At 35.5% G+C, this 27,449-nt stretch overlaps 3 protein-coding genes across 5 annotated transcripts; 1 reads left to right on the plus strand and 2 right to left on the minus strand.

Moving 5' to 3' along the window:
• The first annotated feature begins 1,749 nt into the window (after nucleotides 1-1,749).
• Nucleotides 1,750-7,751, plus strand: LOC11432555 (TOM1-like protein 6). Of its 2 annotated transcripts, none has more exons than XM_003623501.3 (9): nucleotides 1,750-2,198; nucleotides 2,758-2,836; nucleotides 2,931-3,029; nucleotides 4,075-4,188; nucleotides 4,908-5,065; nucleotides 5,184-5,265; nucleotides 5,357-5,442; nucleotides 5,544-5,831; nucleotides 6,390-7,751. In XM_003623501.3, exons 1-9 carry the CDS (start codon nucleotides 2,074-2,076, stop codon nucleotides 7,552-7,554), a joined length of 2,196 nt encoding a protein of 731 aa, XP_003623549.1. In that variant the 5' UTR covers nucleotides 1,750-2,073; the 3' UTR covers nucleotides 7,555-7,751. The 2 variants fall into 2 exon arrangements, with proteins under 2 accessions (XP_003623549.1, XP_039683356.1); XM_039827422.1 differs by lacking the exon at nucleotides 1,750-2,198 and adding an exon at nucleotides 2,567-2,589.
• Nucleotides 7,752-10,560: 2,809 nt separating this feature from the next.
• Nucleotides 10,561-11,325, minus strand: LOC112416671 (uncharacterized). The gene has a single exon (XM_024770983.1). It carries the CDS (start codon nucleotides 11,323-11,325, stop codon nucleotides 10,561-10,563), a length of 765 nt encoding a protein of 254 aa, XP_024626751.1.
• Nucleotides 11,326-12,611: 1,286 nt separating this feature from the next.
• LOC11428688 (regulatory-associated protein of TOR 1) lies at nucleotides 12,612-26,668 on the minus strand. 2 transcript variants are annotated; one of them, XM_013593772.3, is made up of 23 exons: nucleotides 26,067-26,668; nucleotides 23,654-23,756; nucleotides 23,134-23,216; nucleotides 22,893-23,051; nucleotides 21,486-21,602; nucleotides 21,200-21,357; nucleotides 20,436-20,590; nucleotides 20,159-20,303; nucleotides 19,998-20,076; nucleotides 19,754-19,855; nucleotides 19,000-19,083; nucleotides 18,787-18,897; nucleotides 17,676-18,029; nucleotides 17,394-17,577; nucleotides 16,324-16,920; nucleotides 15,866-16,150; nucleotides 15,658-15,772; nucleotides 15,156-15,280; nucleotides 14,928-15,073; nucleotides 14,675-14,776; nucleotides 13,954-14,039; nucleotides 13,566-13,650; nucleotides 12,612-13,448 (listed from the first exon to the last, which is right to left on the minus strand). In XM_013593772.3, the coding sequence occupies exons 1-23, from the start codon at nucleotides 26,427-26,429 to the stop codon at nucleotides 13,110-13,112; spliced, it is 4,077 nt and encodes a 1,358-aa protein (XP_013449226.1). In that variant the 5' UTR covers nucleotides 26,430-26,668; the 3' UTR covers nucleotides 12,612-13,109. The 2 variants fall into 2 exon arrangements, with proteins under 2 accessions (XP_013449226.1, XP_003623550.2); XM_003623502.3 differs by having other exon boundaries at nucleotides 15,866-16,183; nucleotides 26,067-26,429.
• Nucleotides 26,669-27,449: the final 781 nt, after the last annotated feature.

Here is a 27,449-nt window from a genome sequence, read left to right on the forward strand (position 1 = left end):
TATAGGAGAAGTAGTTGTTGTTGGATGTTGTAGCTTGGTTTGGGTCATTGTAATGATAATTTGGTAAATGAGAAGGAACAATAATTGATTTTCAAACAGTCCCATCAACAATAATTGATTGTCAACGCCAAAATTTACATTATTAATATAAGTTGAAATGGTATGATAAATTGAAAAATTAAACGAAGTATTTATAGTAGATGAAATAATACATGTTTGATATTAATTGTAGATATTGTGGTATTTTATTTGTTTATTATATTTTTGTTTAGAGTGGTATTTTAAAAATTAAAAAAAAAAAACCCAAAAATATCAAGTCATATTGACTTGCGGGGTATTAAAAAATTTTAAATATACCCCGCAAGTGGGGGTTGCAAGGTATTTAAATATTTAAAAAAAAAAAAATGCCACGCAAATGTGACTTGCGGGGTAGTTAAATTTTTTAAAAAAAAATTTAAAGGTACCCCGCAAGTGGCCTTTTATTGCTCTTCTCTTGTCCCCTCGGGCTTATTATATTAAATTAAGGCAAGCGGTGGAACTGGAAAACTATCAATGCTTTTCTCCCTGTCTTTCCACTCATATAATGAAACAAGAATTAATCTCGGATACGTCTTCTTCCGTGATCCATTTAATGAATCATTAGAGTGCGCGTTGCGTGAGGAGTTAAGGGCTATTCCAGTCGATTGATCCTCCGCTTCTGGCCGTCTCGCTCCCATCGCTTTGTTGGCTGACAGCCCCTATCGCTAATCAGAGAGAGGTAGCGAATCGAATGTTGTGGCGGCCTTGAGCTCTTCTTCTTTCTGCCCTCTTTGCCGCTGCTATTCCATCTGGTGGTATACTAGAGTCTGCCTAAAGGCTGCTCTTCTGCCTTACCCTTAAGTAAGGGCGGTGGAACTCTTATACTTCCTTTATCCGCTATCGCTATGTCACAAAGTTGGGTAAGCAGTAGAACTCGTTGCCCTTTCTTCCACGCTAGAAGTGAAAGCCCAGCCAAGTTCTTGGAGAATCTATAGTTTCTGGTGTTGGGCGAGTGGGGGTTGCAAGGTACACTTTTTTTAGGTATAGGGCATTTGTGCAATTTTTTGAAAAAGTGGGGTATTTTTGTATTTTTTGACACAAACTAGGGCATAAAAAAAAATTCTCGGAAAGTATCGGATAATTATTTTTTTTAAAAATAAAATTTAATATTTGGATACTCTCCAAATACGTATCGGGAAGTATTGGGCAGGTATCGGTGCAGGATACGCATGAGATACGGTACATCATCCATTTTGAAGTATCGAGCTTCACAGGAGAGAATAATCCTTTGTCAAAACAAGAGAATTTGATAAAAACGGTACAACTTTTCCATAGTACAAAAAGCTACCATACAAAATGAAACAAAGTTTCAATTTTTATAAATATATTCTTTTAAAACAATTTAAGTGACAACAAATTATTCCAATTCTAAACTTAGGATGTTAACCTTAACATAGTTTAAATCAACACTTAAGATGATTTTTTAAGTAAAAGAAAAGTTCAACATCAAGATCCTATTCACAATATAGTGATGATGAAGAATGGCAAAAACAAAACCAAATTCAAATTTTTCTTTCATTAAAATCCCACCACGTGGCGCGTGACTCACACACTCAAACCCGCGCGTGCGTCTCAAAACACCGCCCAATTATCGCTAGTTCCTTTCAGCCAAATAAATAAACGAATATTACGAACTTTCCGCGAAAATTATTTTTTTTATTATTCGCAAAAAAATAAAATTTTGCCGAATCCACTTTTTATCGAAAAAAGAAATTAAATTAAAAAATTAAATAAAAAGCGAAGACTTTTTCTAATTATGATTATTCATCATTGATATTGTTTCATTCATGAATTTTTCTCTTGTGCTAGGGTTTCATAATTTTCAAAGTTTTTTTTTTTGTTTTAAATTGAGAAATTTGCGTTAAAGTTTTAATCTTGTTTGGTTTTTGAGTATTGGGTAATCGATTTTTGCGTATTTTGGGATTTGGGTTATTGAATTGAAGGTGTTTGAAGAAAGTTGTGAAAGAGGGTTAGGGTTGAAAAAGGGGGAAAAAGATGATGGCTGGTTCATCTTCATCTTCAGCTAGTGTTGCAGTAGAGAAAGCAACAAGTGATCTTCTTATGGGGCCTGATTGGACCATGAATATTGAAATTTGTGATTCCATCAATTCTAATCATTGGTAACAATCTTTAACTATAAGCAAAGGGGAAAGATGGCATATCAATTTTGTATAGTTTTATTTATTTTATTTTATTTTTATGGGTTTGACTTTAATCATCATTCACATATTTGAGTTTAGGTTTTTTAATATGATATGATGTTTCATGCAGATGTATGTATGTTTTTTTATTTTCAAAATGAAATTTTGGGCAAAAAATTGAAATTTTTGTTTAGGTTTTTTAATTTTGGGTGTTGTTGATTATATTATTTTATCATGTTTTGTTGAAGAATTAATCAATTGTAACCTTCCCAAGAAACAAGTGTTAAATTTATTTTTTTTATTACTGTTTATATATTTTTTTTCTTTTTCATGCAGAGTTGTTGGTGTCAGAGTGTAACAAGAATTTCTAGTATGAATTTTCCTTATGAAAACTAAGTTTAGTGGATTTGTGAACAAACTAGTTTGTCAACTTGTTTTTCGCTACTTTTCCCTTTTTTTTTTTTTACCTCAATGAATTGGTTATTGGGAAATTTACAGTGATTTTTTAACTGAATATTTGATATCTTTAATTTATCAGGCAGCCTAAAGATGTGGTAAAAGCTGTGAAGAAGAGATTACAACATAGGAGCTCTAAAGTTCAAATTCTTGCTCTCACGGTAATATTTTGTCCAGTCTAACAGTTGCATATTTACCTTGAGTTGTTCATTTGTTTGGAACATGATCTGTGGTTTCTTGTTGTCTGTTGATTAGCTTCTGGAGACAATGGTAAAGAACTGTGGTGATTACGTGCACTTTCAAATCACCGATAGGCATATATTGGAGGAGATGATAAAGATCGTCAGGAAGAAGGTAAGGTTGTGGTGGTGATTGTAAACTTCAGATGCATTCTGTTTTAATTTGCACATTTGATGCTCAAAACATTACAGTGTTGTTTGATCCACGTAGCCGACCCGACTTAGTGGGATAAGGCTTGGCTGTTTTCGTTGCAAATTGTTGTTGCATTGTTCATACTTAGTGTCAAGTCGTTTTTTTTTTTTTTTTTTTTTTTCTTTCTTCGAAATTATAACTAAGCGTCCAGTTTTGTTCAACCTTCGAATCTCTCATCTATCACTCCATCTTTGACAAACATTCTGTTATCTATAATTTTTATATTAGTAATCGTAAAAAAAATTTAACAAGAGAAATACAGAAAACATTGAGAAGAGGACAGTGATAAACTGATAATCTAGATTCATATTGACGATGTGTTACCCACTTGCAACTCTTTCCGATAGTGGAAATCATTTTTGTTTCTCCCCGTGGAACTGTTGTGCGGTGGAGTGTGGACTGTTTTGGAAAATGTCTCCATTAGGGCGGTTAATACCAAAGTTCAATCCAAACATCGTAACTTAATTTACTTCATTAATACGGCATCTGGTGTTGTTGTCGTTTAGCAGCGCCTCGTGCCTTGTTCAATTTATATCCAAATCAAGTTTGATGTCCTACTATCATTAATGACCTGTATCTTATACTGTCTACATTCTAGAGGAGATTTCTCATTTGATCCTATATTCCATCCAGTTTTGTTAGGTAGCAGCTATAATGGTGCTGTAACGCTATTGCGTAGCGGAATTTAGACAATACGCCATTGTTTCGCAATACACTATTTAGTACAAAATGTTCAAATAGCGGCTATAGTGGCACTATATAGCCCTATTGAGTAGTGGAATTTTAACGCTCTGCTATTTTCCGCTGTACGCAATTGACAACACTGATTCAACCATCATATTCATCGTTATGTATTTTTGGATTTAGCGGTACTTTTTACATGATCGATAACTATTGTGAACTATTTAAAATTTTATAGTCTTGTGGGTTGTCTCATCTAACTTAAATGCATGTAATGATAATTTAGGCAGACATGCAAGTGAGGGATAAAATTTTAGCATTGCTGGACTCGTGGCAAGAGGCATTTGGAGGGGCCGGTGGAAAATATCCTCAGTACTATTGGGCATATGATGAATTAAAGGTTATTATACAGCTGTCTACTCAATTATATTTCTTGATTGTCGTTTATCCAATCTATATTGATAGCTTCACGCGCTACGCGGGATGCTAGGTTATCAAAATTGGTATTCACTTAACATCTGTGGATTTTCTATAAAATGATATTCGTTCTATTTTATTTATGGGTGACATTTCACTTTTACAAATCTAGAAAAACGAATTTTGTTATGATATGTTTTTCCAAATCTGTATTTTATAACTTAATTTGGCACCTCAATAGTTTGTATAGATGTTTTCTGTACAAACCTGAATTGTTACTTTGCAATTCTTTCAGAACAAATAGCTAGATTGGACGAATTTGTAAAGATTTGTTTTGTTTTAAAAAACATTTTATATTCAATTACAAAAATGCCTACTTGTTTTCACTTTGTTTTCTTTTTTCAAAGTTTTGTACTGTTTCCTTTACAAAACATGAAAAATAACAAAATAAAATTAAGTAAAAACACGGTGGCAATGTGGCAAAGAAAATGTTTTTCAAAGGCCCTAAGGTTTCCCTCTGAACCTCAGTGTGCAGAACCATCCCCATGTTAAACCCAACCATTGTCACTTTTTTTACAAAATCACGTCAATTGATGGGATTGAAATTGCATTAATATCTGTTAACCATGATTACACACGAGTCATAATTCAATCCGTTGGATCATATTTTCAAATTATTGTGTTGGATTTTTTACATGGCAGCGATCTGGAGTTTCTTTTCCAAAGCGTTCACCAGATGCAGCTCCGATATTTACTCCACCTCCTACTCATCCATCTTTGAGACAAACTGGATATGGGATGCCAAGCAGTTCTTCAAAAACACTCGATGAAACAATGGCAACAGAGATAGAAAGTTTGAGGTGAACTCTAATTTTTTTTGTCTGCTCATCTATGCTTCTGCTGCTTTCTTTTGTATTACTGAACTTCTATGTGCACCCAACTTCGTCTTTTGGCTAATTTTTCCCTTGAAATCCTTAGTATGTCAAGCTTGGAATCCATGCGGCATGTGTTGGACCTTTTGAGTGACATGCTACAAGCTGTAAATCCTAATGACCGTGTGGTATGTTAAACTAAACAGTGTTGCCTGGCCTTTCTAAATCCTCTTTGCAACTAAGTAAAATGGTTAAGTGTTTTCTTTTGATGCTCTCTAGGCTGTAAAAGATGAAGTAATTGTTGATCTTGTTGACCGTTGCCGCTCCAACCAGAAAAAATTGATGCAGATGCTGACAACAACTGGGTTAGTTCCGTTGAACTGGTTATAGCATGTGTCGCACACCCAAATATAATCATAGGATTAATGGAATAGTTTTTTTTTTCATCATCTTGGTTATATTGTAGGGATGAGGAACTTCTTGGGAGGGGCCTTGAACTGAACGATAATATTCAAAGTTTGCTTGCAAGGCACGATGCAATTGCTTCTGGGTCTTCTTTTCAGATACAAGGTGCAAGTTCCAGTACCATGTCATCTGAAGTTCAATCCAGTTTCAATCAAAACGAAGTAAAGAGCTCCAGCCCTGCTGAGTCTGTTTCAACACCTAAAGCTAGCCCTCCTGCCGAAGTTTATTCCGAGCCAAAGGGCGAGAATGATGAAGAGGAAGAAGATGAATTTGCACAGCTAGCTCGAAGGTATCTTAGAACTAATGGAAACTATTCTTATTCTATAGCATCTTTCATATGAAATTATGAAGTGTAACATGACAAACATACAAAAACATAAACAGTTTAGTATGTGTTCCCACCGTCAATTGCGGAAAATAGTAGCCTGTTCAATTTTGCTACTGTACTGTGTTATAGAGCCCGCCACTATAGCCGCTATTTGACTACACTTTGTACTAAATAGCGTATTGTTGAACTATAGCAATTTCTTCAAACTCCGCCATGTCGAAGCACTATCTGACATCGCTCTTACTTCCCCAACGTGCATGTTGGTATGTTCATGTGTGGATCTATATGGTCAGGTGAATTATGTTCGGGTTTCGGTCAGCTGAAATAAGAATCATTGCATGATGTGTTTCTTTTGTTTTTTAATTTTACACTACATTCCATTTCATTCTATCCTGTTAAGCACAGCTCTATATTATAAGCCTTTATATTTTTTTTTTATCATCAAATTTTTTCTGTAAATTGGTATATGCAACATGTTGTAATAATCAATTAATTTGTTTGAATTCTTCACTAATGCAGGCATACTAAGACACAATCAGTGACTTCAAAAGATGCTACCATTGGATCCACTGAAAATTCAGGCTCAATGAACACTAGCAGCACAACTCCATATGTGCCAGAGCCCTCAACTGCTGTCCCATCCGCATCCAATGCATTAGCGCTTCCTGACCCACCAGCACCTATTAGTACTACTTCAAAAGATCAGGACATCATTGACTTACTGAGTATCACTTTGTCACTGACACCATCTTCTCCACCAACAACAACATATGCACCATCATCAGCCTCTAGCCAAGGCGGCATGCATCATCAGATACCTACTCCATCCAGCACAGAAAGTTATTCTTATGCTCCCCAAGCATATCCTGGAAATTCGCCATACAACAGTTATGTAGCCCCTTGGGCTCAACCTCAATCTAAGTCAGAGTTTCAAACCCAGCAGCCTCAACAACACATGTATCAACCCCAACCTACCACCCCTCCTTCACCTCAACAACACATGTATCAACCCCAACCTACCACCCCTCCCTCACCTCAACAATTGCATGCACATCATGAATCTGAACAAGCGCTGCGTCATCAACAGGCCCAATCAGAACTACTGCAGTCGCAGAATCAACACCTTCCATACAGCCCTCATCAAGTGCACCCACATAATGAACAATATCAGCCCCAGCCACACTTACAGTCTCAGCCTCAACATCATCCCCATTTACAGCCACAACCACAGTTGCAAACACAGTCTCAGAATCCGCGTCAGCATCAACCTCAACCTCAACGACCGATGCAATTGCAGTCTCAGCAATATCAACAGCAGCCACAATTGCAGAACCAACATGTTCAATACCCTGCTAGATATCCTCCCCCGCCATGGGCTGCTACACCCGGATATGCCAACTATCAGAGCCATTCCCAGAATGCGATTTCGACTTCTCAAGGCAACACAGCAACAGCATCTTATCCTCCTGCACTAGGGGTTAGACCCTCGCAACATAATCAGTCATTCTCTTCACCAGGAGTTGATCCTAGGGGAGGAAATTCTGGCCAAAGACCCTTTGTTCCATCTTACAAGTTATTTGAAGATTTGAATGTATTTGGAAACACTGATGGAAGGGTAAGTGGCACGTCATCCAACGTGTCAGGGACAATGGGACCTGGTATGGTCGGTGGAGGGCGCAAGTGAAATTTTAATTTCCTATTCATCTATGTAAAAAAAAAAAGGTGATGTGCTGTATATCATCAGTATCGTTAGCTTCTCCGCATTTGCAGATTATGTTAAGTTTTTTAGATTGATGGAAGTCCATTAGTTTTGAGTGCTACCTAACCTCAGATATGACAGACATGGAACATTCTTTGATATAAGATTTTATTTTTTGGCAATGGTTCTTGTTTGCAGCTTTTTCTGTCATTGATTTCTTCAGTTTGTAGTTTAGAGTGTTGTGTTGCATTTGCATGTCTTTTGTAGATTTGATATGATAAACGTAACATATTTTTAATATGGGTTTTGCTAACTTGTGTCCTAAGGACACATGTTAAGGAACTAAAAATGAGCAACTTTGCGTTCGGAAAACATATTTTGACTTTAAAAGCTGAATGCATAAAGCTCCTTAACATGTGCCGTTGAGGGATGTGCATTTAAAGGCACAGTTAACATTTGCCTTTTAATATTAGGCAATTCTATGCACAGACACGTGAAGTTGAATTTTTTCATATGTATAATTTTTTGTTTTGGTGATATCAATGTGTTTGATCATCATGGTTTACTGAGATAAGATAAACAGTGTTTCATTTGATTGCACGTGAATCTGATTTGGATTTTCGTATTTTCTTAATCAACGCATGTTGGATTGTTATTTTTGAGTTGATTTTCCAAAATAAAATGTTATCGCATTTAAAACAATCAATTTTAGTTTTGATTTCAGGAAGACTTTTCTTTGGTACTTGATGTATTCAAAATACGACTTTTTTATGGTAAATAAATTTGATTTTGTTTAACATGCACAAGTAAAATGGTCTTGCATCATGAAAAAATGTCTTTTTCACCGTTGGATTAATAAGTAACATCTTATATCATTTAGTTTAATGGTAAGATTTATTAATCTAATAATAAAAACTAACTTGTGCATGATAAAAGACTCGTCTCACTTATGCACACGACCAAACTTCATCAAGATGTGATGGTTGATAAAGACAGATTAGACAATCTGTATTGGGTCATTCCTCATCTACAACAAGCAAATACGCCTAAAAAAACTTAAAGATACAACTGAGTAAGTTATACAAGAACTTGACCTTGATATAAGCCAATATGTTTTACCAAGCCAAAACCTCATTCTTATCAATCAAATCAATTTCTTTCACGTATGGTCAGTGACCAAAGAGAAATGAGAATTTGCAGTCTAGTTACGGATAATTTCTTTAACTTGTAGTGACTCAGATTGACTATAAGTAATCTCAAAAGTGACCAATTCCATCACATACTTTGGAAGCTATTTTGAAGGTTAAGAGGAGGTTAACGTTGGCGGCGTCCCACATTAGCATTGCCATGCAACTGCAACTTCAAACAGCCAAGTAAATTTAGGCTTTCCAGCAAGCACATTATTAATAATAGACTCAAAACAACCTAATGTCATGAAACAACAATTCTAAAATGTTATGTTGTGATATGTCAAATGTGAGTTAAAGTTCCCCTTTGGATGGAAGAGTTGAGGTTGGACAACATATAAGTGAGAGGACTCATAAACCTAATAACTTAAGGTTTTGAATGGAATGTGGTCTCCAACTTATTTGTGTGGTTGCTCTTAACCCAATGTGTTATCTAACCTAGTGAAGCTCCCCCTCGTGCCTCAATAGTGGTATCGAAGTTCAGGTTGACTTTTGAGAAAGTGAGAGAGATTTCTGGTATTGTATCATGGACGCAGAGTCTCACAATTGAGAGAGATGTGTTGTGATGTGTCAAATGTGGGTTAAAGTGCCACATTCAATAGAAGAGTTAAGGTTGAACAACATATAAATGAGAAGACACATAAATCCAATGCATTAAACTTTTGGTTGAAGGTGTGGTGTCTAACTCACTTATGTATTGCTCTTAATACATAAGTGAGGGCAACATGATAGTGAAATTATTGGGTATGATTACAAGTGTGAGGTAAAGAGTAGAGATTGAGGGAAGAAAGAAATAAACCCGATGAGGGTGGAAACTGAAAGCAACCTCCACAAGGAAGGATAGAGACACAAGCTGTGCTGAAAAAATTCCTGTAGAATTAACTTATGAATATTGGGGGTTAAAGATGTTTTTGCCCCTTATCATATGAGAGAGTCATGGTAGCCCCTGTATTTTTATTTTTTTTTGTTTGTGGAGATTTCATTCTTGTAATATAGATTCCTCTCGTGATGAAATGAAGAACACAATTTTTTATTTGTTCTTTTTAATCTGAGTTTTAGTTAAAAGTTATGAGTTTTAATATATTAAACCTTTGTAGCTTGAGTTTTTAATGATTTTTTTTTTATTTTAAATTAGTTTTTAGTTAAAAGAAAAGCCAAGTGGAAACAAAAATTAATCCAAGAGAAATGAAAGTAACAACTCAACGTACCATACCATCTGTTATGCATAGTTAGATGTCAAGAGAGATTAAAAGAACATAATTTTATGTTACAATGGTGGAATCACAAAAATAAATATTAGAGAGGCTACCCACAAAAAAGTAGTATTTAGGCTAAAACCAGAATTCGTCCATCAGGCGAAGGGAAAAACACTTTTAACCAAAACATTGTTATATATTATGGTGGCATTTACAATGCACAAATTATAAATTTGTGCATCATGCACAACTTGCTTTCTAAATTAATACTAGCCATAGATATATTATTATTATATTTGGACGGTTAAGATCAATTACCGATTACCTGTTATCAACTTTTTGTTAATTCATTTACAACAAAAACAGTGACCCCACCTATGAATTGTTTATAATTAAACTAGTTAATGAGCTTTTTGATGGCCGACACTAGTCATCATTTAACTAAAACAAATGAACATCAGCAACAAAAATGGTGAGTAACCCAGACCTGAACATCATTTTTTTTTGAAGACATAAAAATGGAATATATTAACAGCGGCAGTGAACACCTAAGTACAAGATGTACTAAAAGTGTCACCCCTAAAAACAGTCAAACATACAAAATAGAGTCAAAACAATGGTCGATCTAAACCCAAACAAAATAAAGGGTCCGACCACCATCGTTGGGTACCATACATGAAATTTGCGTTGTTAGCTTGAAGCCACCATAAAGAATGAAATCGAACTTTATCTGCTAGATTGTCAACTGTGGTTTGGATATTATTAAAAAGCCTATTATTACGTTCGTTCCAAACCACCCAAACACAAAGTAACCAAATAAGTTGAAGAAATGACTGACGAGCCTTTGAGTGACCTGTAGAGTGAATAAACTGAATGAAATGGTCATTAATATTAAAAGGGTCAGCACCTGACATTCCGATCAAAGACCTGATAAGATGCCACAAAGAACCAAAAGTGGTGCAATGAATAAAAAGATGAGATGTAGTCTCTTCCATACCGCACCCTGTGACACACATACAAGCCTCGCTGTTGATTATGCCACGCCTAAAAAGATGATTCTTAGTCGGCAACCTATCACGCAATAATCGCCAAGCAAAAATGGAAACCTTGAGCGGCACCTGCTTATGCCATATAAGGTCTCCCAAAGGAACGTCTGGAGGTTCAGCTTGAGTTGTAAGATGATGATAGGCGCCTCCCACACTATAACCGCCACCATAATCCGAGTCCCATTGCCACCTGTCGGAGATATTATGCTGCAAAATGACACCATTAATTAAAAGCCTACACTCCTCTAACAGCTCCTCCTCCCACGCCCTCAACGGACGCCTCCAGCCCCACATCTCTCCGTCACCCTCCCCACCAAAGACAACCATATTAGCCACAGTGCTCAATTTATTAGATGCTAAATCAAACAAACGACGGAATCTAGTACAAAAAGGTGTATAATTATGGAGAAGAGAGTAAAACGGCAATAATGAATGATTGTGTTTGGACTGTAAAATACCAACAATAATGTCTTTTCTTTTTATGCTAACCTCAAATTACTTCATTGTTCTTTTCCAGATTCTTTTTTAAAAATTAGTTAAACAATGAAGTAATTTTATGTGGGTTTGAGCATGATAGTTAATTAGTTTGAGGTTGGGATGTTGTTTTCCAGATTTACAATTGTAATTTTTTTCAAAGAAGAAAGCTGGTTTGTATTTCTCTTTCATCAGATATGGGAGGTGAGTTAGGATAAAAGACCATCTATTATTTGCCAATAAAAAATTTCACAGCTTTATAATTTTTTTTTAAACAGCAGGTCTAGAACCGACAGCTGTCCTTACTATTGTAATTTGTGTATGGTGCACAAATTTGTATCTTGTGTGTACTAAATGTCACCATATATTATAGGTTATGTAAAGATGTGATTCCAAATATGTTAATGTTGGAATGGTTTGAGTTGCAAAGATGGATGTACTTAAAAATTACAAGACGTTCAAATTTTTCTTAAAGGTGATGCATAACTGATTCTTCACAAATATAACTAAGGTCAAGCAATAAAGGAATACGACCATGCACCCAAAATTGAAACCAGAACACGAGCAGTTAAATTTCGGGAAGAAAAAACAAATCAGTTTTAAAACAAGGGATCAAGACTTAATAAAAGTGAATGGGTGTGTTATATCACAGGGATTTTAGTGTCCCTGAGTAATCATCAATCATGACATTTCCTTGAGATCTCATATTGAACAAAAACGATTATATGATAATTTTAATTGGATTTCATATTGTCCTTACTCAGCAGAGCTTTGTAAGTCACTGAGAAGGCTTTTGAAAGATCTACATAGAAACTCATTGTCTTTTATGGTTTGAAGTAAGAGGCGTATGGCGACGTATTTATTCCCGCAGATTTTAGTGAATTAATTAATCATAACGTAACAAATAGTAATACCCTATTGATTATTGGAATTGGATTTCCCAGTTACAGCAGGGTGCTGCAACTGATCTGGGCCGTCCGATTTTAAATGGGTGGCTGAGATTACTTTAGACTGTAAAACTGTGTTTAAATCTGAACCATCAGATCTCAAATCTATGGCTGAGATCCACTACAGCCTTTAACTGCTTGGTATAATTTTTGGATTTTTTTTTTTTTTAAATCTGAGAAGAAATTGCACACTTGAACAAACTTTAATTTAATTACATGTTGGTCAAAGCAAAGGTACCCAAAGTCAACAGAAACTACATCATAAATGAAAGATCCCCGTTTACAGGAGTCAATCATCAATATCTGTCAGCAAACTAGATTATGTTCAGACAAATAATTTACAAATAAAGAAAGGGTAAATAGCACACAAACAGTAATGAAAAATAATTATGGATAAATTGATATTTACACACATATACGAAGATGACCTTATTTGTCGGAGCCTCCACTATGCTTCTTTCTTCCAGTCAATTGCAACCCTCAGACATGGAGGCTAATGAATATCTTGCAAACATTTCCAGAAAATTTACCCCTACCAATATTTTCAGATGTATTCACAGCAGAGAGGAACTAAAGCATCATCACAGAATTATACAACTGCGATAAATATGTATGGCACTCTTGAGATGTTTTATGCACTCTTCTCAGCTGGAGAACATCGATGAAATCTTCAAGGGAAAAAATGTGGATTCATTTTGCTTGAGTGTTGTCATCGGCATAGATGCACACACATGCATCTGCAGCACCAGCAGCAAGTAGTAATTGATATGGGTGGAAACTTAAGCAGCTCACGGAACCAATTTTCTGGGCCATTAGAGTAGGATAGTAACGAATGGTGCCCAGTTGATCACCCTCAAGGCTGAAAACCTTAATGAGTTGTTTGGCAGAACCACTGGCAATAATTGGAGCATGTCTATGTACTGCTAAAGCTGTGAGTGAGCCCCGGTGAGCTTCAATAGTGAGATAGGCGCTGCTATGATTTCTTATATCAAGGAATTGGATATCCCCGGCCTGAGAAGCACTAACCAACTGAAGGAAAATGCATAAAATTATCATCCACGTCAAATAAAATTCATTACTCACTGAATTTCTGCTATGGTCCACAGATATAAAAATATTACAAATCTAGCGAGACACTTTCTTTACCTTTCCAGGGTCTAACCCAGGTTGAAAGCCAATTCCCATAACTTTTTCTACTCTCTGTGTGTGTGGCCGTAATCCACATACAAGCCTAAGAAACATCATTGTCGATAATCATTAGTCATTACAGTGACACGTTAAGAAGCATGGAAAATTTAAAACTGAATATTAAAAAGTTCAAGACTTTAGATAACACTTAAGATACTAAATTGATCAATATGGTTCAAGTTTGAACTTAGACTTGGAGATGTGCAGGAAACCATGTCAGATGCATAAGAACATGAACATGTCCGAGCTAATGAATAACAATGTTGCTCAAATCAATCTCATTAATTAAGGAGAACGTAACCATGAGTTTTCATCATGATAGAAGAATTTCAACCGAGGTGCTTACATTTCAGGTGTTCTGGCATCGTAGAGTCTTACAGAACCATCTACAAAACCAGCTGCGAACTGTCCCCCGTGAACTTGAGAAGCAGCCTAAAATACAAAGACAATACAATACATAAATCGAAAGGCTCGGGTCACTATTAAATTAAATGATACTGAAAGAAAATCCAATCAAATATGTTGTAACAAGTGCTAGAGCACAAGCGATCAACCCAAAGTTTTCTGGGTATTCAACTAGCAAATGAGTTTCTTCTTTGAAGAAAATCATAAACCATAACGCCAAATCCCCAATCTTAAAGGCTTACTATAATATGAATTGAGGGTCAGTTGGGTAACTTTCACTCACAAGAACCAAAAACCGCAAGGGCAAAGTATGACATTAGGGATAGCCAAAGAATTAAACTTTAGAGAAGGTGAACAGTAGATCAACAAAGCCGTAACTTTTAAGGCTTCTAGTTCAAGTGCAAACACTAATTCCAAGAAGCCGTAGTAAATGAGAGGGGGAGAAGGAGGTCTCCAAGTGACAGTACATGTACATAATTTTGGTATTATTATCATGAAACTTAACGGTAACAAGAAACAATAGATTTGCCCGTTAAGAGCTCTAAGAAAATATGTAGCTAAGCTGCTGAAATGTGATCAGAATACAGCTTCGTATTTGTCTGTTAAGAATGAACTCTGCTAAGCTAAAATACGATAATAATTTGAGCATAGAGCAGGCTTACCAACGCAGAGACACTGCACTCTGATGATGAAGGTATAGTATTAACAAGCTGCTCTTTATCAAGATCCCACATCATTATTAATGACGTCTCCCCCGACGCATACTGGTAAATGCATTGGAGTAACATGAAACAACACCATAAAATATCATTAACATCAAAGCATGAGGGAAGAATCAGAGTTCTATTTTAGAACATCGGTAGGGAAAAGGGAAACATCCCCTATTCCAAACATATTCAAAGAAGAGCCATATACCAGATAGCCGCATTGCTGCTGCCAATCAACAACTGCATTCGGACTCCTCACACCAGGTTTATGCCCATGAATTGAAGAGAATGCAGTGACAAGCTTCTGTTTCCCCCTCAGGGAATAGTCTTTCCAAACCCGAACGTTTCCATCAGCTGCATAAGATTCCCCAAAATTTAATATTCTGACAATTTTAACATGGAAGAATACAATAATATAAACAGTAGATGAGATTACATGAAGCAGCAAGAAGCAAGCTATCATCAAGCTCATTCACCAGGCAGAGCTTAGAAATTCCTTTGTCAGGAAAATCGTGATTATCAAAACTATTAAGTAGTGTTGCCTCTTCGTGGTTCCATACCCTGTGCAAAACACCAAAGTACATAGTCAACAGCAGAATCAAATATGATGCAATACAAAGACTAACAGTAATAATTCATCAAAACCAGAAAAGTATTCTAACCTAGTCCAAACACATGATTCCTACTGCCTATAAAATTAATAATTCCAGTTGTTTGGTTTCCTAAGCCTCTATAAAATTAAGAATGCTAGCAGTTTAGTTTCCTAGGCCTCTATATCTGAGAATCTTCATGTGTTCTACTAACACTAAAATTGAACAAATATTGGAAATTTATAGCCCTTCAAGTTTATTCTTTTAACATTTTAGAACAAACTTCCTTATGTTCCTTACTTAACAGTATCCACTAAAATAACAATGGTATTGACAAACTTTGCATACCTGATACGTTCATTCTCGTCAGCAGCAACCACTATAGGAGAGAAAGGTTGTAGCAACAATGTTTGTGTGCCCTTTATGTCCCATTTAGCAATTGGATTTGTTAACCTACTAACAGCTGACAGAATAAAATGACAAAATTCTCAGCTGGACAACTGTAAGGAATTTGTTTGCTTAATTGAATTAAAAAAAAAAAAGGTGAAATACAAACCAGAGTGCTGGCATTTCACTATGTGCTCCAATGCAAATTTTTCCCTCTCCTCCCTTCTAGCTAAAACTTCTTCGCTATCATCTGCAGCAGTTAAAAGTGATTTGGAGAAGTGCCCACAACTCCAATTATATATACTTGATTGAGGAAGTAAACTGCGATCGAAAGTCCCCGATCCTAAAAGTGGGTCAGCTAGTCCAGTGTCTGGAGAAGTCATCAGGTGAGGCCTAAACTCCAATGAACATACTCTCCGCATTCCAGCTATGTAACTTGGACGAGGAGGACTGACTGGAGGAGTTCTGAAGGTTAGAGGCAAGTGTCCTACCAGAGCAGCATGCAATTATAAACATAAAGACAATAGCAGCAGGAATTCATGCCATAAAAAAATGATGCAGAGTGATAAATGTCACCAAACAGCATTGGAAAGGTTAACAATTAAATCAAATAAAAGTGAGACTTACCACCATTCATATCAAACCAAGAAGACGAGCGAGCAAGACTAGCAGAAACGGGAACTACACTACTAGTCCGAACACCAGAAGGCTTCAATGGTTTTGCAACCACTTGTTCAATGCCTATTATGGACAGTACCCGACGACCAAGGTTCCCAACTCGCGGAGATGGATCTTTTGCCAAAGTACACATAGCAAGTACACATTGTGAATATAATGCATTGTCCAAAGGCTTTGGCCCAAAGCTGTTAACCACTCCATTGCTGAAACCATCATTCAGTATTCCTGAATCAGAATGATGAGAGGAATTGTCAGACAATGGGGACCCGTGCATTATTCCAGAACTAGCGAGAGGACTGCTTGAAGAGACCCGCCCATCACGAATTACTTTAGAATTGTCACTCCCAACCCTTAGAGGACCAATTTGAGGTGAAACAATACTCCCATGAGCCATATGTTGGTTCTGTTTAGAATATCCACCACCCGTATCTTTAATATTAGTCAATGATGGTAAGGAATTTATCAAAGAATTAGTCTGAGGTTTCCAATATGCAGCAGCAATAGATTTCAGGTGCTTGTTGTGGCCAAAAGCAAAGCGTGCTAGCGCTGACAGAAGAAAGAAATCCATTTCAGTAAAATATCTTAAAGATCCAGCCCACACTTAATACTATAAAGACAAAATTAAGTTATCTAGAAAGAAGTACATGCCAACCACCAAACAAAAAAACTGGCTGTCTTTTTTTGTTGAATCTATTAGTGTGCAATTTTTTTTAGAGAAAACAATAACACACACACACATAAAACCATTTTTCCTCATTGAAATGGAATTTTTGCTAATTCATTTACAAAAATTAATTTATTTGAAGTAGTTCAATCCTTTTTCTAAGTTCTGATATAACTAGCTATTAGGAACTATTTGCAGATAATTAAGAATTTCTCAGGATCATTCTACTAAAATAAACAACCAATAAACAAACAGCATCAGTATTTTCCCTCTAATCATAAGAACATGAAATCTTCACATAAAACATTGAAAATAAATAAATAATAAATAAACACTGCGATGTTTCATCACCTACCCACTGCTACCTCCGCCCTCACCAATGGACTCCCATCTGAAGCAACACTCAACAGACTCCTAACTATACTAACTTCAGCCCTAAACTTGTCATCATCATCACATTCTTCATCTCCAACACTTCTACACGAATCAAATCCCACATCAACAAGGGTACCCAGTGCAAAAACAGCAGATGCTCTGACCTGAGAATAAAAAATTACACGGCTTAGCTATTTATTTAATATACCAAAACATTAATCATCTAGAAAATATAAACATAGCCAATATTAGGGTAGTAAACCTCTGGCTGGGGTTCAGACAGTAGAGGAGCAAGTATAGAAGTTGCATGTCCCTGCAAACCGATTATTTTCCCCTCTGGAAACTCTTCCCACAATTTCCCCAGACACAGGCAAAGCCATTGAAGGAAAAGGGGCTCCGTTTGTGAATCATTAGGAGATGAACTCTCAAGGTGCTTTAAGCAGACATGGCTCAAACCAGCTTCAATACAAGCTTCTTGGCCTCTTCTATGACCATCCACAATCACAGCCAAAACAAAAGCAGCCATTGCACGTTGCTCTGGGTACGCTTCCGAGCTATCAAGAAACTTCATAAAATAGATATGACCTCCGTCCTTCACTAGATCAACCTGACATGACTGCAACCCAGCAATGGAAAATCATCAATGCATGATACAGTAGACAAAATATAAGTTTTCTAATACACTCTATTCCTTCATTGACACTATTGTATATCAGGCACTTATGATGATTTTTTTCATTTGGACTCCATTGTACTTTCAGGCATGAGAAATGTTATCAACACACATTTTAACACACTCTCCTTGATTGGTTAAAATTCACATGGGATTCACCATATTTATATAGGACCCACATGATTTGGTGGGACCCATGTGAATTTTAACCAATTAAAGAGAGTTTGATGAAAAGTGTGTATTAAAATGTGTGTTGCTAGCATTCCTCTTCAGGCATTCAATCAATAAAATGATCAGCTGCCAAGTAATAGTTTCTCATAAAAGAAAAGGAATATCCAGTCTGCCTAAACAGATTTTTTAATAGGGAAATGAACAATTGAGCAACTTCATATTGTCCAGTGATGTTTATTTCCCTCTTTTTATATTCCCTATCTTTTACTTTTCTCACCTTGTCCTGAACCAAATCCGACGGGAAAAATAACATGTTCATGTACTTTAATAATGACTACAGTACAAAAAGCATTATCAATCAAAGCAGAAATTTCAACATGGCTTATGTATTAAATAAAACTCATGTCTGCTGAAATGTCAGCTAAGCACTGAATCATGTGTATACATGCACAGCAAGCACATGTTCTGCAACAAATTAAGGAATTGAGAATTGACATTCTATTTAAGAGAAATTATTCTCCAAAAGTACCTTGTCAAGTGCAAGGATCTTTGTCCATATGAATACAAGAATCTGTCTTAGTTCTGGTGTGGTTGTTTGCAACAGCTTCAGAACATAAGGGAAGATTCCAACAGATAATGCCTACATACAAGAAACTCGTATCCAATTATCATATAATACAACAGTCTTACTGAAAATAGATAAAAACTGCACAAAAATTTGACGAATTGTGATAGAAATTACCAGATCCACAGCCCATGGGCCCATATCAAGAAATCTTCCTAGGAGTACCAAGGCACGAAATCGATGGCATTGACTAAGTAAAACCTGAAATAGGAACAGAACTACTTCTGAATGTATACAAAGATATGTATAAAATGCCAAACAATTTCCCCATGGCTTCAAAATGTAAATATTGCGAAAAGGGAAAAACAAAGTTAGTATGATAAACCAAAAAGATTGAGTCAGGATAAAAAAAAGATTTTGCTTCAGAAAGAAAATTTGTAGAAAAAGCAACACAATCAGTCATCATACAAGTATTAGTATAACTACGGAAGCTTCAGTCATCATACAAGTATAACTATGGAAGCTAAAACAGAATAGCGAAATAATTCCTGGGTCAAAAACTTGCAACAAAACCCCAGTAATAAAATAATTGAGACAAATGATTGCAAAACAATTTGAGAGGCAGAACCTTGGCTTCAAAAATTCCCAATAACATCTCCATTGGCTGAATAAAGAACCCAGAAATTACCCCTCGGCATTACTACTTCGGAATCTAGACATATGGCTAAGAGATGATGCTTGCAATAAATACACATTTTTTTCAAATTTCTTTCAGAAGGATGATAATGATCAGCCAAATTGAAAATTTTTCACTAACAAGAGCATAATTCAAATAGCAAAAACTTAATTAAGGAACAGTAACCAACATAACAATGGTATTAGAAACCAACACAATGGTTCCAAAGGTAACCAAGACTAAGACGTGATGTACCTGAAGAACTATAGGCAACTGTTCGGGTGGTTTCTTATGCTCAGAACCATGGTCGAGCCAAACTTCAAATGCTGTTAACTGCTCAGTAAAAAATGTACTAGGCTGAAAGAGAACAGCCATATACTTCATCAGGTAAGATCAAAACTTATAAACAATATATACGTATGCTACTGTTCCTAGTAAAAGCAGAATACCAGAGCCAAGGAAACTTTACATCAGAGGTATAAAAGAAACATCAAATTACCTGAAATTCTGCATTAGGATCCTCAACTAATGAAGGAAGTTGAGAAAGGCAGAGCTCGGCAGCCATATCCCACGCATCCCTGCAGCATGGATTGAAAACATATTCTGATGATAAAGTTTATTGGCGCATAGCAATATCATAACAGTAATCACCAACAATACCACATATGATGCTGATGGGTTGGTGGTAGCATAGGGTGAGAAACGGGAGTACAATTTGCCGATCGCATAATTCGCTCCGCAAGTAGAAAATTTCGAAACAAACTTGCAACAAGCAAATCCTGTCTGAACAGTCTCTGAAAAAGATCTGCAGGACAGTCAATGTCAATATACGCTAAAAGAGACCAACTAAAATTGGTTGTTGCAAAATACCTGGGTTGAAAATAAACCATGGAAATTTAGGAAGTCATTAGGAAGAATGGGGAGAGTTGAGACCTACCATGAGGAAGAACATTCCATGCAATTGTATCAGTTACTGCTGTAAAGATCCAATTCAATTCACCAAGAAGAGTCTTTCGGTCATTTGGACGACCAGGGATCTTGTCTATAAGTAAATAATCAAACGAGTCGCGAAGTAACGAACGAGTAGAAAACCTAGAGACAAAATACATAAAACTCATTGAACATTTACTAATGAAATAAACACTTACACTATTCAAAAGTTCATGATTTAGAAAATGTCAATTATTAGCCAAGTCTAGAGAGAAATTGTGACATTATGTTGATGCATAACTTCCATACCAAGGTTAGTAACGAAAAAAAGCATATTCAAACATAAATCCTACTTTTAAAATTATCATTATCACAGTAGCATTTTCTATCATCACTAACATAAATCCAGCTAAAATAAGTTAACGCAAAAAATAATAGATCAGGACAACAAAAATACCCTCAATGAACAAATTACATAATAAAATATACCCTAAAACAATAATTATGTATACAATCCGTCATCATGAAATGCCACTAGATAAAAGCAGTCAGAGGTTAGTAAGGAATCACTATGGGCAAAAACAAAGACCATAGTTTGGGTAAACTAATACCACTAACATTAGAAAAGCATGCCGTATTTGAAATTCCATGCATGAAGCATCATTTTACCCCCCAAAAAAGAAAGATAAACTAACTAAACCTTCCTGAAAGTTTATTATGTGAAACATTCTATAGGTGATACTAGGCAAGAATTAATGGGAGAATATTCACCATCGCAATGCCATCTTTATAGGTGTTGTAAGACAAGCTGTAAATACATCAGCTGGGAATTCTACACTCTGGGGCAAAGTCTCGTGCGCTTCACATGCTGCAAGCATAATGCAATCCCTTGGTGACCCATCGGAGTTAGAAGCATTCCATTCATGAAGCTTATCAATAACAAGTCCAGCAACAAAAATTCGCAGTCCAAATAAGAAAAAAAAAATTAAAAAATCAGAACCGATATATTTGAAGTTTTCTTATATAGCATTCAATAAAAATGATTTTGAATGAATACCTGAATGAAGGCATTCACAACTTTACCAGCCGCAGAGCAATCAAAAACATAAATTGATGGGGTCTTAAGCCAGGAATCAAGATCATTGAGTGGTAAGGGGATATACTGTGTATAGCTCTGAGCATAATATCAAGAAAAATGAGAATGAGAGATGATATTTTGACACACAGATTTGAAATTGAATGGTCAACGCCGTGCTTTGACACACAGATTTGAAATTGAATTTCAACATCAAATTGGATGGTCAACGCCGTGCAAATGTGGTTAATAACGTTCAGCGGATGGTTAATGAACATTTTAAGGCGTCACAACTTATTAACCATCCGCTGCACAAAATTAACCACAATTTTGAACGCCATTATAATTTATAACCATAATTTTTAAGAGTACAAATATAACATATACATATATCCTATTAACCATCTAAATTGTGTTCAAAAATAAATTATTTTCAGGTGTTCAAATATACATGATATTCATTAACCACAATTTGTGTTCATGTATAAACTGAAAAATTATGGTTAATGATGTTCAAAATCAGGGTTAATTGTGTTCACAAGATGGTTAATGAGTTGTGACCTGTGTCGTTAAATAGCAGCTATAGCAGCACTATATCACTATTGCGTAGCGGAATTTGAGAAAACCGTTATTTTCAGTTACTCAGAATTGACAACACAGGTAGCAACACCTTGTGTATTCATTAATCATTTACTGACTGTAATTAACCAAATATTTGAACTACGTTAACCATCCAAATTGGTTTCGAAACTTGATATCAAACTTGAGTTTCAAAATAACTCAACTCAATAAGAATATGACAAAGTTCTTTTCATTATTATGATATAGTAACTGGGCATTTTACGGATTTGAAATCAATGGTTCAGTAGTTAGAGTTAAATTATTCCGGATTCTCTGATAAATAGATATTCAGATGAAGTTTAGCTTTATTGAAGTAGTTATAATTTCCAGTTATTCCCAGTCCTCCTTTTCCTGATTATCTACCTCGATTATGCTTAGTGACGGAATATCTTAGAAAAATAAAAGGCATAACAAGTACACTAATTAAAACAAAATATATTCATTTTTTTCATGGACAAAATTGCTTTCTCGCCCGTTTCCATCCCATACTTGTCACTCTAATTTTCTTCTTTCCAAAGATTGAACATCATTTTTTCAATCCTCTCATTTTCATCTTTTATATCACTAATTCATTTTTTCAATCCTCCCAGTTTCATATTTTATATCACTAATTTATTTTGGAGACAATGGGAACTCTGTATATGTAATAAATAAGAAGCTCCAATATGAATACCCCAGTCCACTGGTCAAACATTTTCACCAAGAACAAGGGTGACAATTTATTTATTGGATAACTAGTTGGTTTGAGAGATAAGGAAGAAAATTGACCTTATTGAAGACCCAAAGTTCCCCATTATGAGTTGGCTTTGGCACACCATGCCCATTGTAATGGAACAAAACTCTTTCCGACTTTGCATATCTACGACATGTAGTACAAAGCTTTTTCACCTCATCCAGTGTTGGATCAAGTTGACACTTATAGCGTGCCTGTAAACATTGCAACAAGGTCAGCTAAAAACAATTTAATAAGCTTATATTCAGATGAGGTTAGCAAGCTAAACATTCTGACCTTTGGTTGCCATCTTTCATACTGACTGGTCAAAGATTTCCCAATCAACTCTAATGCCTTCTGTGGTGCCATAGAAAAAGGATCTGCAGCATTAGAAAAGCAAGGCATCAAAATGTTGTTTGTGTTGACTTCATTTTATTTACATTTCTCAATAAAAAGCTGCACCTATTCAAAACAGTTAAGTTTTGGAGTCAACAAGCAGAGTGAATAAAATTAGATAAAGATATGTAAAAGCTTAAATCAGAGTATCAGAAGTAAAGGTAAAACAGTGTGCAGTTATATGCCTTTACTGCCAGAAAATTCATTTACAATTGATTTGGATTTATCAGCATTTGGAACATGTAAATTCAAGTAGTTATTTATGCACAAAAATATGAATACACTATTATTAGGAATCAAAAGCTAATTCCAAAATCCAAACATTAACTGAACATGAAGAAATGCCAAAAATATGAACTTATAGTACAAACCATGGAAAAAAAAATCAAAAACAAACGAGATCGGAAAGGTAACAAGAGACCTATCCAGCACTCCATTCTGGCACAAGGAGATATCTTTATTACATCTGGTGGATCGACATTAATATTTAAACATAATACTAGAGCTACACATCCTGTCTTCATCTGCACAACAAAATTATGGGTTAATCAAAGAATGCGTCTAAAACATATATGATTCTATCAGAAACATTGATTATAACATTTTAGAAGCTGCAATAAAAGGCTGGTATGTCTTCATAAAATAAAGCTAGACTTCAAAAAATTCCCTCGCCACAGCAGAATATTAAATAAATTATAATAGAGAGAATTTATGTGATTTGAGCTCCCCTGCCCCCAAAATAGGTAACCGTAAAATAAGCCGTTTATGCTACCTTTTTCTATAGGACAGAAAAAAAGCATGCAAGACACTGTCACTATAAAAACCACTAGTGTTTTGACACAATACAGATTTGTTATGTTATCATGAATATAGCAAGAAATTGGCACATTTTATCCAAAATAAAGTTTCTCTTTCTTCACAAGTCTTCATAAGGATAATCAGGAATACATTTCAGAAAACAGAAAATATCAGTGTGAGTGTGAATTTGCCAATGTACCAAATGTTGTCAAGATCGAGATCTTGCCTACAATCGAGAACGGGTAGCAAGATCGTAATACGTAAGATTGTAATAGGAACCTTAAGATCCTACCAAAATAATTACCTAGGATTGAATTGGGGTAGCAACATCGTAATACGTAAGAACATAACAAGGATTGCAGAATCTATAGTTATTTAGTGTGTATACTGGTTTGTAGTCTTTAAAGTAGCTTCTATACAGCTATAGCGGTTTTCGGGTCTGGTGATCCGCTATCCGAGATTAACAACATAGCTCCTAACCAGGTTTTCTGCATACACAAAAGTCTGGGTTCTAAGCTCTGCACACTTAATGTGTCTGAATCTCTTACCACTCGGACCAAGCACATGTTGGACTTGATCAGATATTTATGTTGAAGAAGCCTCAATTTATTTTTGCAAAAAACTCGAGTAAAATTGGTAAATATTGAAGAACAGAAGAGATAATAAACCAATCAGATTTGGTGGAAGGTGGCTTGCATATTTCAATTTTTTACCGTAGTTAATATTAATAGAATCTTAAAGTAAAGCAACTTGCAAAAAACATAGACATTTTTCCTGCAGTCATCTACTTTTCCCTCCCATTGTAAGCAACTTACCCTATTGCCAACGTAAGAAACTGGCACCTTCCCATTCATGTGACATACTACCTCCTAGGGGAAGCTACTTACTGAGATTTATAAAAGCACTAGCATTCTAAAGAAGCAAATGTAAAGAACATTTTCCCTGCCTCGTTTCAGAAATCACTACTTCAGTAAAGCAATTCAAGCATAGTTTACCCATTTTCAGCTCAGTTTTTAGCCAATATATAAAGATACCAAACTTAAATAGAAGTGGTGCCAGGTAGTTAAAACCGGGCTTTTATGCACAATCGGAAAGGGAAAGTAAAATCATAAATCGTGTAATCGTAAGACTATACAAAATTCACATAACTCAAATATATGCATATAAATTCATAAATATGCATGTAAAATTGCATAAGTAAGAAAGAAAACCTTAAATCACAAGATTTTTGTTGAAAAGGATGCAAGCATAGTCGCTAAATCACAAGATTTATGTACTCTTAATCGCCGAGTGAAATCATAATCGCAAAATCATAAGATTTTACGATTCAAATCGGGATTCCATCGAATTCCACAAAAATAGGATTCAAATCAGGATTTTAACCACCATGCACCAATGCACGTATCAATTATCATGTTTAGTGTTATTGTCATAGTGTCATTAACATTATTATTTCTTGGACTGATAGAAATATCGTTCGTCAAAAATGTAAAGCGCCCTCTAGAGATCAGTAAAGTGAAAAGTTGATAACAATTCGTAAAAGTCCTCCTTTATCAAATAAAATTCATCCAGCAAAAGTTCAAAATCATGTCTACCACAAAACTCGCTCTCTTAATTTTCTCATTAATCATTACCACCCGGCACTTTATTCCTTTTCAATTAACGGATCGAAACCTATGTAGCACTAACACTTGTGATCAAAAGCTTGTCACATGTCCGACACCGACACAACACTATGACACATGATTACATTCAATTAAGTCAATTTTTCAAATAATTATCAGTGTCTACGTGTCAATGTCATATAACCAAACCCTTGTTTGATAGAAACTTCAAGCTTAACACTATTTCTATTCCACAAAGGCAAACAATAACCCTAAAAATCCTTTTTTTCCTACAAAATTCAAATTTCCTAACACAAATTTCTACTCACACAACAATCAAATCTAGAATCACAAATTCACCACATAAAACAAACCCATTGCCGCATTTTCACAAACACAAAATTCAAAATCAAACTCAAGAGAAAAGCATACCCTATCCTTCGGCCTCCATTTCGAGACCAAACCACTATCCGATGGACCAGTAGGCAGCTCAAGCTCAAACGCATCATGACGAAGCTCATTGAAGAAACTCGTCTGCGGCAAATACACCATCGTAGTAGCAGCATTACCATAAACACCTGCGCTACTACTACTCGCAGCTCCGAATTCCGAATCACGCCGGTTCGGAACAGAACTATTGAAATCGGAGCCATCATCATTTAAGGCGGCGGCGGAAGCTGAAGATGCGGAGGCGGAAAAAGCGGTTGTGGAGGTGGAATCGTCGCGGTGATGATTAGGAACTATAAGAACAGTTGATTGGGAAAATCGCGATGCCATTAAATCTCCCAATGCCATTCAAATCGGAAACCCTTAGGAATCAATCATGAGATTGGTGATGGTTTTTCGAAACCCTAGGTGGTGTTTTGAGGTGAATATCGAAATAGGATGGTGATAACGGTGATAGTGATTACGGCTACGGTGGTGGTGATGGTGGTGGTGACGGTTACGGTGGCGGCGCCAGAGAGTGTTTTTTTTTTCTCTCTTGTGAATGGGAAACGGAAAAGCAGTGTCACGAAAATGCGATTTTGTAGAACCGAATAATTATTATAAAAGGAAAATATAAACAACAATAATGTTTATTAAATTTTTGGTATCGAGTATCTCTCACGCAACTGCAGACACTGATTTATCAATCAAATACGATTACAAAACAAAACTCTTTGTCAAGAAATTTAACATTGTGTATATCTAGAACTGAATTCAAACTCCGACTAATGTTTTTTTTACATAAACAAAATGATATTCACTCATTCAAATTGATAGAATATATCAAGATCGGTAAAACGTAGAGATGAATTTGTGAACAAAATCACGTTACCCGAGTTAATAACATACACCACGGCAAAATGTCTACAAATAATAGAACTCGGACTAAAAAATAAAGGTATTGTTAACGAGTGTCCCGGAGCACTATTTAAGCATGCTAAATAAAGTAATTATTCTTTTAAAATTTAAAAGTTTTGAATTTTCATTATACTGATTACACAAACTTTTATAAAAAATTACTATTTAAGGTCCTTAACCAGTACCCCAAGAACATTAGTTAACATTTCCCAACAAATAATAATAATAAAAATAATGTAACTTTTTCTTTAAATGATAATATGTATTTTAAAGAATTTTATAAAATATTCATTCACTTCAATGTTTTAGAAGAAAGTGTTGATTCTTGAATAAACAAAAAAGAAAGTGTTGATTTGATTTTGATTTGATTAAAAGTATTTTTATTGATTTAAGCATGTGATTATTTCAAAAACAAAGAAACAAGTTTCATGTATATACTTTAATTTTTTTATTAGTAGTGTATTATTTGAT

Source organism: Medicago truncatula, chromosome 7, assembly GCF_003473485.1.
Source record: "Medicago truncatula cultivar Jemalong A17 chromosome 7, MtrunA17r5.0-ANR, whole genome shotgun sequence".
In the NCBI taxonomy this organism is placed as follows: Eukaryota; Viridiplantae; Streptophyta; class Magnoliopsida; order Fabales; family Fabaceae; genus Medicago; species Medicago truncatula.